The 12,441-nt window shown below is 44.2% G+C and overlaps 2 protein-coding genes across 2 annotated transcripts; both read left to right on the forward strand.

Annotated features, from left to right (window-relative positions):
- The first annotated feature begins 547 nt into the window (after positions 1–547).
- LOC134068006 (G-protein coupled receptor 4-like) lies at positions 548–1,531 on the forward strand. Its single transcript, XM_062523500.1, has one exon. It carries the CDS (start codon positions 548–550, stop codon positions 1,529–1,531), a length of 984 nt encoding a protein of 327 aa, XP_062379484.1.
- LOC134067509 (G-protein coupled receptor 4-like) lies at positions 1,290–5,258 on the forward strand. The gene is made up of 2 exons (XM_062522809.1): positions 1,290–2,081; positions 3,005–5,258. The coding sequence occupies exons 1-2, from the start codon at positions 2,062–2,064 to the stop codon at positions 3,969–3,971; spliced, it is 987 nt and encodes a 328-aa protein (XP_062378793.1). The 5' UTR covers positions 1,290–2,061; the 3' UTR covers positions 3,972–5,258.
- Positions 5,259–12,441: the final 7,183 nt, after the last annotated feature.

Consider the following 12,441-nt stretch of genomic DNA (forward strand, 5'->3'; position numbering starts at 1 on the left):
CAATGTGTGGCACTGGCTGTAGTGCCTGGGTGAGGCACTACAGCCATCATCAAAAACTGTTCCCCACTCCCCTCTGAGAGGCGTTAGGTCTCCCCACACCAGAACCAGCAGATTCAGAAGAAGCTTCACCCTACTGACTCTGTATCCCAGTGACAACCAACAAACTAACTGACCTTTATTGGATGAGACTTTGGGTCTGTTTCACTAGTAAAGCATTTGGATTCCACATTTAGCACATATTGCACAACTGAGCCAAATAGACTTGTGAGTCACTAAATAAGGGATTGCTGACTTTAAGACGTCACCACTCCAGTGCAGTTTCAAGCGTGAATTTATGGATTGTATATCTTTGAATGTGTGTGGTCCTCCCAGCTTGATCCAATACACACGTACAATAAAATCAAGACAGGAGATGACACCTCCTCAGCAAACACACATCCCAAAAAATGTTTTGGGATATACATAGAACATTATTTACATGTGTTAGATTTGCATGATGCCATCCATGCTTGAACAACTTGTCAAGTCAGTGAGAGGCACAGTCATGATGGAGCTGGACGTGTTTTCCAATGCCAGCGATGCCAGTTTGCCTACGAACTGTAACAGAGTGGATTTAGTGGACCAGTTCATGTACCCAACTGCATACTCCGTGTTCTTTATCATAGGATTTCCAGCCAACTGCCTCTCCTTTTATGTTGCCTACCAACTGATGCAAAAGGGCAACACCGTGGCCGTGTACCTAGTCAACTTGTCCGTGTCTGACCTCCTGTACACCATCACGCTGCCCGTGTGGATCGAGCTGGCCCTTCGACGGCCGGTGGACAGCACGCTCTGTAGCCTGATCACGCTGATCATGTACAACAGCTTCTACGTGGGCAGCGGGCTGCTGTGCTGCATCTCAGTGGACCGCTACCTCGCCGTGTTCTACCCTCTCCATTTCCTGTGGGTGAGGGAGTTGCGCACGGCCACGCTGGTGAGCGCCGTGGTGTGGGTGGCCGAGTTGGTGGTGCACGCCAGCCTCATGGCCCACTCCGGCGCCCTGGAGTCTTTCTCTGCCCTGCGTCTGTGCGAGGAGAGGATGCCCATGTGTCCCGCCGACGCCAGCGTGGCAATCGTTCGCGCGGCGCTCGGGTTCCTCCTGCCTTTGTTCTTGATGATCTTCTGCTTCTATCAGATCATGAGAGCCCTCAACAACAGTGCCTCACTGGAGAACGACGAGCGCCGCAAGATCCGGAACCTGTTGCTCCTCTTGCTCATCACCTACATGGTGGCATTCACCCCATATCAGCTCGTCATGGTCCTGCGGGCAGTGCTGGAGGTTGGCAACTGTGACTATGCCCACCGCCTCAGAGACTACCACATGGTGTTTGTCGCCACCACCACAATTAACAGCGTGGCAGACCCCATAATCTACTGCCTGCTGAGCCAGAGCGCCAAGACAGAACTGAAAGCCATGCTGAGGAGTGGAAGGGTGACACTAAGGAAGCTCCAGACTTCTACAAGAGACTCGTCCAATGCCTCTGATGCATAACTGCTCTGACAAAGTAGTTTAAACTGAAATGGAACACTGTCATTTTTTATCGGATTGTTTATCTTTGCATTTGTATTTGTCTTATAATAATGAATTGGGAGACACTAAATTGATGAACTAGTAAATAAGCAACAGACATTGCATTTTCCTGCTCAGATTTTATTAATGGACTTGCTTAATGGGGTTACCACTGCAGGCTGTTTTCAGTGTATTGTGAAATGCAGTACACATTTCTACTGAGCATTAACACCTTGATAAGATGTCACCCCAGTATAGACTGAATAGATATGCCCTTCCTGTTCCTGTTTCTAAACTTGAGCGTGGTCTCTTGCTTTCAAGAGGAGCCCTGCTTCCTGTCTCTTGAAATACGCCATGAAGCAAAGAGAGTGAACTTTGCTACAAGAAGTGCCATAGAACAAGATAATTAACAAATATCTCAGTGTATGATCGTATCATATGGTTGCTGACTGGATGGAGTATCTGGAATATTTGGATCTTAAAATGCTCAGCCCTGATATATTTATGGCCCGATGAAAGTCCAGCTGATAGTGTAAGTAAAACTTTATTTTAAAATAGTGTTCATGAACAGCTTTGTAGAAATCAACTTATTTACTGATAAATAAGCCTATTAGGAATAGACATCCTGTATAAAAAATAATAATATCATGGAAATGTCAATTGCCCTGCCCAGACTGAAAGTAGAGACTACTTACAAAAAAGTAGGCTATTTCAGATTTTGTTAAAAACAATATACAAAATACATCATGAAAATGCCACAGGCCACCCACAAATGCCACATGTCATCTGAGTTTACTTAGTGCCGACTTCAGAAGTCATGAATATACAAAAACACTCTTTATGGTGAAGTGCAAGGAACACCAGCATGCATTGTCCATCAGCCACTTCAGTGACAGACAAGTCCAAGTGTGTGGTGGCTGGCTGTATAATGAATGCATTGCCCGGTCATGCCTCAGTCAGGATGGGAGATAAATGTAGCGGGGCTACGACCTGGCAAGCCAGACTCATGCACAAAGTGAATAGAGCCTGGTTACTATAGCGATTGGGAATAGTTTACAACGCTAGTATGGTGACAGGCATAAACATTAATGTTGATATCATTGGTCCAACTTAACCAATCACATTGATCAAGAATTCCTGATGTTACTTACTTCACCTAAAGTTTACAAACTGACAAAAAAAACAGCATTGGTAGCAGGGCTATCAAAAGAGATTCTATCACTGTGAAGAAGCAATACATAATTAACATAAGTAAAACGAAATGGAAAATAATTACTTGAATTCATTTTCCTGCAAAATGTAATTGAAGTGTAATTGTAAATGTAGTTTTCTACTCTTGTAGTGTAATTGTAAATGTAGTTTCCTACTCTCCAGCATTGATTTTATATAATAAGAAAGTATTGACCATCAAAAAGTGAAAGTGAGACTTGTCTTGTCTTCTTCTTTATTTGGTAGAGAAAACATGAATTCCAGTAATGACAGCTCTTTCGACACTGAGGTGTGCGATCCCCCTGATGTGATGAAGAAACTCTTCGTCTGTCTGCACATAGTCGTTATCATTATTGGTTTCCCCTCCAACTGTTTCTCAGTGTTCGTCTCCTACCAGCACATAAGACAGGGCAATGAGCTGGGAGTCTACCTGATGAACCTGGCCCTGGCAGACCTCTTCTTCATCATGACACTGCCCATCTGGATGGACTACTCATTGAAGGAGCACTGGCAGCACGGGGGCACTGCTTGCACTGTGTGTGTCATCCTGATGTTCACCCACTTCTATGCCAGCGTGTCTCTGTTGTGTGGCATCGCTGTCGATCGGTACCTGGCCGTGGTTCATCCCCTGAGGTACCCTTTCGTCCGAAAACGGGGACCAGCTACGGGCATCTGCATACTTTCATGGACCTGCAGTGCAATCTTCAATGCCACCACTGTGTCCACACCAATGGTGTTCGCAGAAGAACATAACCAGTGCCTCGACACCTTCCCTATACCTGAAATGCAGAGGCACGTCAACATTGCTCGCTTTTTCGTGTGGTTCCTCTTGCCGTCCGCGCTGGTGGGGTTCTGCTACTGGAAGATCAGCCAAGAGGTGCGCTCCAACCGCGCCACCGAGGAACAGGAACGTCAGCGGGTGTGCCGGCTCCTCAGACTGGTCCAGCTGACCCTGCTCCTCTGCTTTGGCCCCATCCACATCATGCTCCTGCTGAGGGCTCTGTTGGAGGACTGCCAAACACAACCCTGGCTGTACTACCCCTATAAAGTGTCCGCGGCCCTGGCCACCCTCAACTGTCTGGCCGATCCTCTACTCTACTGCTTCATCACCCGGTCAGGTAGAGCCAGTGTCAGCAAGGCTTTCCTGTTCCTTCAGAGGAAGAGCAATGGCACTCACTCAGAGAGAGAACTGGCAGCAGTTTCACAACCTTAGATTAGCAATAGACTTTCACCATGACCCGCATGGGTGCAGGCAGTTAACAGGCGCCATGCTGTGCAGTGGGTATAGGTTCTTAACTAACTTGACTAACTTGAGCCTCTTTGTTGGAATGCATGATTGTATCTTCTGCCTTTGGATACCTTTGTTTAGCCATTATTCTTTGAATATTTTGGCATCATCATTGCAAATATTCATGCAGTTGTGAAAGAATAACTGAATAATGAGCTGTTGAAAATACTGCAATAGTCTCCATTTGGAGAGAGAAACTGCTTTAAAAGAGGCTTTCTTTGTGAGTTGCAGCAAAGAAATGTAGGAAAGAACAAGAGGTTTCACTTCAGTGCACGAAGTTATTTTTTATTTTATTATTTTTTTTTAAAAATATTTTTTTGGCCTTTTTGCCTTTATTATATGGGACAGTGAAGAGGTAGACAGGAAGTAAGTGGGAGAGAGAGATGGGGTGGGATTGGGATATGACCGCAGGCCGGATTCGAATGGGCACTCGGACCCGTAAATGGTATGGGCGCTGTAGCCTGCTGCGCCACAGCGCCCCCCATCACAAAGTTATTTTTAAGTAAAAACCAGGAACGATATTTTTGGTTTGGTTTTCATGTAGCAAGTTTTTTTTAATCACCTTTCTGGGGAAAGAGGGTTTACACTGGAATTACCCCTTCAGATCATGAAATAGAAAATTTTATCTTTGTCATACCTCATCCTGTCATAGACAAGAATAGGGTGCTGGGGTCAAATGTGGTTCAAACTGAATGCTACACAAAACAGAAACTGAGAGAGTGTGGAGTGTGTGGAGACAAGAGTGTGGAGTTGTGTTATGTTATGTGCTGGTGTGAGCCCACTAGATGGCGCTAATCTTGCATCACATACTCAACTTCAGCAGTGCGGAGGCACTTGTGGGCACTAAGACATCATCATGATGTTGTGCCAAAACAACCTCTTCCACCTCAACCATCACAGGAGCCCAGAAGACTGGAAAACAGCAATGTGTATCAGTACTGTATTTCAGTGAACCTTTTACTGCAGGTTACATACATGCAACATCTCATTCCCACAACTCGGAGTAGCTATATGCTGAAGTTTTGCATCGTGAGACAGAGGGCATATTTTGATGAATACACAAACATTATGACTGGCCTTTCAAAAGTAGTGTCTTTAGTACTGTGTTTCTTTCCAACTTATTTGTAAAATCATTACGATTTTGAAATGTTCAATTGCCATTTTAGACTGTTTCCACTCAGTTTCACTTGTGCTTAATCCATAAAACTCTTTGTTTACTTGAATTGCAATGTCACGTTTTACCTATTCTAAAATCTAAATATCTTCATATATAGAATGATTTATTTATAGCGTCACTCAATGCTTAAAGCTACAGTATGTATCATTTAGTGGTGAGGTTGCTGAATTGCAAAGCAATGAATACCACGCATGTCCACCATGTAGGACAATACGGGCACCATTTAGGCACTGTTTTAGTTTCTTGATTTGGCTACAAGAAGATGGCTGCACATTGTGGCAGTCAGACAGCATAGAGGAGAACCTGCTCCCTGGGTCGATATAAAGACCATTCTAAGCTATCATTTTGCTGATATCATGTAAAGTTTTGATTGTGGTCAAAGATGAAAAGCTCCTTTCTCCCACCAGTTACTGTCCGATGTTTACGTCAGCTGTCACCGACACTCTCACCAGTAAGCGCCTCCACGCATGACCAAAAGGCTCTAGAATGGAGCCTTTATGTAACTCTGCCACCTTCAGCCCCACCAACCTCATCGATCAAACCTATCACATGGAACACACAAAGAGGAGTCTAGAGGAGAATAAATGACCTGAAAGCCCTCACATGCCTTTGTCCACGCAACAACACCAGGGCCCCCTTTTAAGTCCCTTTTACAGAGGTCATTGGCAGGTGAGATTTCATCAATACATTGTCAGGAGGGAAATGAAATGACAAATAAATGCTATTGCAGCAAAAGCGAGGCGTATGAGGGATTCACACGCATCCTGTCGTCCTTGACGATCCATGTGAGTTCTGATGATGTGCACTGAGAAATAACACAGAGCTGAACAGATCAGTATATATACACTCTCCCCTACTTTACCACTGCACTGGGCCACAAGGCGTTTGTGAAGACAGTGGACTCAAAACACGTTCCCTAATGTATTGTGAAAACCAAAGTGGAACATAGACAGGAAGTCTTCTGACCTCGGCTGCATAACAGAGCAGACATCTCTGTGGGCATCAAACAGTGATATACAGGTGCCTTGTCAAAGCTCTCTTGCGCACACTGCTCCTGATAACAGAAAGTATTTGTCTCAACTTCTACCAGGACCAGCCAAGATGGTCATAAGGCTGATGTATTTACCAAGTAATTTGACAAAGTGGGGTGTGTGCGTTCCTGTCAGACCGATATAAAACCACAAGATGACATCATGATTTTGCTAGTTGCTGCAGTGGCTGTGCACATCTGTCTGAATACTTGTTCAGACAACTTGTTCAGAACCAATTTGAATGTTTGCTTTTGCTATTGCTATTTTTAGGAGCCCACTGACTCAGTTGTGGTGTAGTGATAATAGGTTTCTTGACGAGTAAATGATACCGCTTGCACATGAGATGCTCGATGTTTCCTTGTTAGTGCAAGATGCAGTTCATGCCAAGATTTACATCACTAATTACAGGCACCAACCAAAGCTCCAATCGCCCTCACAGACCACTGTGTAAAGCATTAAATGACACATTTGTAAAAATGATAAAGAAGTCCAGGATGAAAGTTGTTTTCGTCTTGACTTGTCTTCTTCTTGACTTATTACTTATTACAAGTAAAATCAGAGACAAATCTGCTGAAGGGTTTCTTCAGCATTAGAATCGCCTGAGCTCCATGTTTCAGTTAAACAGAGTAGAGCGCTGAGATTCACAGTGTCATGAATCGAGCCATGCAAGTCCTAAAAGAAATTCTAAAAATAGGGAGCAGGGAGCACCATGCATTTATTCTCCAGCTCCGTCCTGTGGGCGTGGGTGTGGGCAGGGGTGACATGTCAGCTGGAGAGTTCATCCCCGGGAACCGCTGCTGTGGCCGCTTAGAGGAGCTTCCATCAAAAAATGAGGGGGGGGGAGAGAAATCCTGCTTACAGGATGGGGTGCGTTGCATGACACCCATCGTAGCAGCTGTGCCCATGGACTGTATAGGGAATTGTCACACGCAGTCAGGCGACCACACACCCACACACACACACACAGACACACACACACACACACACACACAAACATTGCCACGTGCAACACAGAGACACTGAACCAAATAAACAACAAAGTTATATATGGAAACGAGGCTCTGAAGTATAAATGCTCACTGAATGTCCAGGTAATAGTGTTATGTAACTACTGTATACTAACGTGATATAAGCTAAATACAGCAGGAGGCAGGCGTGCACACTACACTACAGTGTGGTGTGGTGTGGTGTGTTAGCATACATGTATGTTGATGAATGTGTTTTGTATCTTTGTATCTATATGTGCATCTACATTAAAGCAACACTAAAGCACTTTTACTCTGTTGCACGCACGCTATTTGTTTATCCAGCAAATAACGATGTCCACAGACAAGGTAGAGTAAGAGTTTGTTGCATGTTTTTATGAAAGTATGATGTATTGCGACATTGAAGCAAGTCAATTTGGTAGTTTCTTATGTCTCATTTCATCGAACTACAGATACGGTACCCGATCTGGTAAAGTTACATAGTGCGGTTATAGCCGATAGAGGGCCGCAAAGCGAATGCAGAAGTGCCGTTCACCCTGTTACGAGTTGATGAACCGCTGAAATGATTTTGGAAACATTATTTCAAGGTATGAAGAACTCTTTAGTGTTGCTTTAAAATGTGTGTGTGTGTGTGTGTGTGTGTGTGTTTTCACATTTGTGCTGCGCATACATTTCAGGTTAATGCAACACTCAAAAATCTATTTGCAATTCTTCTTGGTATTTAGGATGTGTGTGTCAACCATGTATACACGTTGACTGTTATGCTCTTTAGGTTTATAGACTGGGCAGAGCGCCTTAAACCTTGTTGCAGTGGGTATGTTTTCCCTGAGCACTAGCTCCTACCTTCCAGCTCCTTCTCCTCCCTGTCTTTTCCCTGCACACACACACACACACACACACACACACACACACACACACTTATGTACGGAAGTTCTCCGAAATCAGGCCTGGCTGCTGCTGTGGCTGCCAACATTGCTATTAGATATGAGATGACTCAGCCCAACTGACAGCTACGTCTGTCACTGCGGAGGCAGACTCACTCCAATAATGACTCACAATAATGATGGAGGGAAGTGGGGAGGGGGGGGGGAGGTACCCAGGCGTATTCTCAACTCATCTCTCTCAAGTATTACTTCTGCAGTTCAAAACCATCCTATGGTGAGACAGAAGTCACTTTTAAAAAATAGACAATGCCTGTTTCCACAGCACAACAACAAAGTGTCTTTTCGAGACTGTCACCGTCGCTGTCACGGATGTCGCCTACTTTCTCTTCCCTTTTTCTTTGACATGTGTCAGCTGTGTGACTTTCTTTTCCCGGCATATCTCTTTTTTTTTCTTCTGGAAAGTGTGTGACGTGGGAACGGACCGCTTGGCTTTTTCACAGAATTCCGGGAGCCATTTTTTCCTCACCTCTGACCCCCTGGTGGCCCTTTGCCTCTCGTGTGGCGTTGTGCTCCTCGCATGCACGCACACCGCACGTCCTCCTTCCCCTCCCTGGCCACGCATCTCATCTGGCCCCTTTTGAAGTGGCGCTGGGGAGGGAAGTCTGGTGCGCTCGGTGCCTTTCCCCCCCAGGCTCTTCCTCTTCCCTTTTCCACCCGGCTGATGGAGGAAAGCTCGTTGTAAGATGTATACAAACTTTCTGCCTGCCCCCGCAGCTGCACAAAACTGCACCATCAGCGATTCAAACACAGACACATGCGTGTGTGTGTGTGTGTGTGTGTGTGTGTGTGTGTGAGAGAGAGAGAGAGAGAGAGAGAGAGAGAGAGAGGGGAGAGTGGAAGTGTGTGTGTGTGTGTGTGAGAGAGAGAGAGAGAGAGAGAGAGAGAGAGGGAGAGAGAGAGTGGAAGTGTGTGTGTGTGTGAGAGAGAGTGAGAGAGAGAGAGAGGGGGGGGGGGGAGGGAGAGAGAGAGAGAGTGGAAGTGTGTGTGTGTGTGTGTGTGTGTGTGTGGAGACCGTGGTGTTTGTGAGGCCCTGACAAAGTCAGACTTTAGACTGTTTGTCTCCGTGCCTCTCCAGACTCCTACTCCCTCTTGCCAGAAATTTCAGCAACACTGAAAAACAGAGTGGGAGGGATGTGCGTGGTACGCCTCAAATAAATGACAGTTTCCATGGTGACTCCACTGCAAACCGGCCTTGTGTTTTTACGGCAAATTGCAGATGCACAAGGAAGCTTTTAAAGAATATCAGCGCAGCTTTTACACTAATGGACTTTCCTAATGCAACACTGGCTCCACTCCTGAGCAAGGATAAATGACCATGAACTCAATCTATCAAGTGGTGTCAATCAGGAGCTGCTTGATCATATCACCAAAAGTGAGCTCAGTGGGAGAGAGCCCTGCTGGAGACAGGATGAGCCATGCAGAAACACAATTAAGCTCATTTGCAGTTCAGAACTCATTTACACACATTTAATCATACACACAAGACAGAGAGAGCAGAGAGAGAGAGAGAGAGAGAGAGGGAGAGAGAGACAAAAAATGAAAGAGAGAGAGATGAGTAAGAGCTACATTGCAGTATAATTGCTGTATAATTTCTCTCAGCTTTTGGGTAGTGCATTTGGAGGTATTTGTGGTATTTTATAAGTAAAGGTATGAAATGGAATAAGCTGAACAGCTAAAGCATCACTGCTTCAGGTTAAAATGAATTTCTTTCATCCTTTTCAAAAATTATTGATCTTCATTAAGAACAATTATGTGCATTGAATTGCTTTTCACAGATGTGCTTTCAGTGAGCTTTGAAGTCTTAACTAACAGGTATGTGAAAGCTGAACATTCATGATGTTCTTAGAGGCAAAATTATTTGAAAAGTTCCATGAAAGTTACAATGAATATTAAAAAGGACTGCAAGTGTTCAACCATCAGCTGCCTTCTATTTAAGAGTAAGTTATTCACTTGTAATATCGGTCTTCTCAGAAATATAAAACTACTGTAGAAGGAAAGAAAGACAGAAAGAAAGAGAGAAAGGAAAAGGAGCCTACACTAATTTACACTTTACACCATGTATATCTAATATAATATCTAATGCAACGGAGAGAGGAGAGCACTATATGTTGATGTCATATTTCATAATCTGTTATGGCCCACATGGGTTTGTTTACCGTCCGACTGGCAGAGGGAGAGCTGCACTGCGGTCTTTTCCTCGTTAACTGCAGACAGGACGTAAACATGCTCATGGCCTGCCCTCCGCGTTGTAATGCTAAGTTTACGCTGTTAAGGGTGGGAGGGTGGGGCGGTGGTGATGGTGGTGGGGGGGTGCTCACGTGCTCCCATCCATCATGAGTCATCAATAAGACAACAAGACGTGGTAGACAGGTGGAGGTCGCATCAACCTTGGAGGCAGCCCTGTCTCTAATAGATAGCTACTCTAATAGAGAAAATTTATCGCTCCTCCTCCCTCTCTCCCTCTCTCTTTCGGTCTTCTCCTCTCTTCCCTCCCTCCATCACTGCCCCCCCCCCCCCCAACGCTCCTCTCTCTATCTCTGTCCTACTATCTTTTCCTCTCTTATCACCATTGCTGTCTTAGTCATTGTCACGTGGTCTCTGGCATGCACTGACTATGTTCCTCTCCCTCCCTCTTCTCTCATTGCCCGTGCTTTGATTAATTTCCTGTCGCGTGATCGGTGAGATGGCTTCAGCTCTATGCTGCAAGCCAAATTGTATGACCCTGGCTGACCGCAAAATGATCTGCTGAGCCCTCCATCTTTTTGAAGTTGGGCTGGCAGTTAGTCATGCGAACCAACCTTCCAGAGAACCAGGTGTCAGGAACCACTATTTATCATCCATTACATAACGTTGCTTTGCCCAACCCTTTTATACCAGACTGTGTGTGGTTCTCGCATGCAAGTGAAGTCTAATCACTGCATCCGCTGTTTTTGTTCACACTTCAGTGATCATTGCTAAGCTTTGCTCCTTGGCCATAAAGAAATGTACTGTAAACCTTTCAAAGTCTTTATTTATCCTGATAATTATGGTTTGTTACAAAGTTTAGAAACACTGCTTTTCTGCTTTTTGTTAAAGTTTGAGTCCATTTCTTTATCGTTTTATGAATAACCACTTTTCATAAAAGAACATTTTAGAACTCCCTGTGACTGTGGGTGGCACTGGGTGAAATGTGAAAGATGTGTTCTCAAAGAAGTACATCTCAGGACAGGGTTATTTAACGTTTGGTGTTTTCCTTTATTTCTCAAAAGGCACTCACTACATTTCATGTAATGCCCAACAAAAAAAACTATTGTGATCAACACAACCCAAGTTGTGGCACTTTCCATCAGTATTTTCAAAGCACTTAGTCAAAGTCCATCCATTTCTACACCCGATTAGTCTACCAAAACTGCATGCAGTGTTGAATTTATGTTTTAAATTGTGAACACTCTTGTTCATCCTTGCTAATATTTATTCTACATTGGAGACCGTTTCTGTTGTCACAGGCAATACTTTATAACAATAACCAGCTGTTACACTGAAGAGCACATTCAGATTAATTAGTATTGAACTGTCCAAGTATATTTTAGGAACTAAAAAGATTTGCCATCAAAATTATTATTTGACATACTTGTAACAGGGGAAGACAAAAACGCCACCATTTAGAATGCTGGCAGTGTGTTGATTATTATATTTTTGTGTCTATCTAGAAAGAGGAATCATCCCTGAAACACAGGGAAACCAGCTGACCACTCCCACAGGCCATTATTAGAAAGGGAATGGACCACATGGAAATACCTCCCCACTTATGATATTCTCAAGATTGGACATGATTAAGTGTGATGAGATTAACTCTCTCATTCCATAAAAAAATAATAACAATAAAAATAACGGTTGGCAATTCCAGCTCCCAAAGGCTTTGATTGGTGATAAACTTTAGTTCCTCCATCAGACATTGTCTGCACCCACCCTAAATGGCTTAGTTTCCAATCAAACTCAAGAGTTGTATAAATCTAAGTGATTGTGACCAAATGTACTACGAGATGTACAACATTTCTCAGCATAACAAGAACATGAGATATTGTATTCACAGACTGAATACTATATGTTGCATTCACAGATAATAAGTTGACTGTTGACTTGCTCAATCAACATGTATGCCACCCAGTTAAAGCACAAGCTCACGTCACCCATACACTTCTAGTGAAGCTTGACAGTATGATGATATGCTGTCAGGTCATTCTCGGGAGAGAACCAAAGCCCCCCTGACGTTGTCTA

Source organism: Sardina pilchardus, chromosome 20 (genome assembly GCF_963854185.1).
Source record: "Sardina pilchardus chromosome 20, fSarPil1.1, whole genome shotgun sequence".
In the NCBI taxonomy this organism is placed as follows: Eukaryota; Metazoa; Chordata; class Actinopteri; order Clupeiformes; family Clupeidae; genus Sardina; species Sardina pilchardus.

Excerpts from the sequence above, each read along its gene's own strand:
- LOC134068006 (XM_062523500.1), top strand. The coding sequence starts at position 548 with ATGGAGCTGGACGTGTTTTCCAATGCCAGCGATGCCAGTTTGCCTACG.
- LOC134067509 (XM_062522809.1), top strand. The coding sequence starts at position 2,062 with ATGAAAGTCCAGCTGATAGT. Across the intron at positions 2,082-3,004 it reads ATGAAAGTCCAGCTGATAGT|AGAAAACATGAATTCCAGTA; the intron begins GTAAGTAAAACT and ends TTTATTTGGTAG.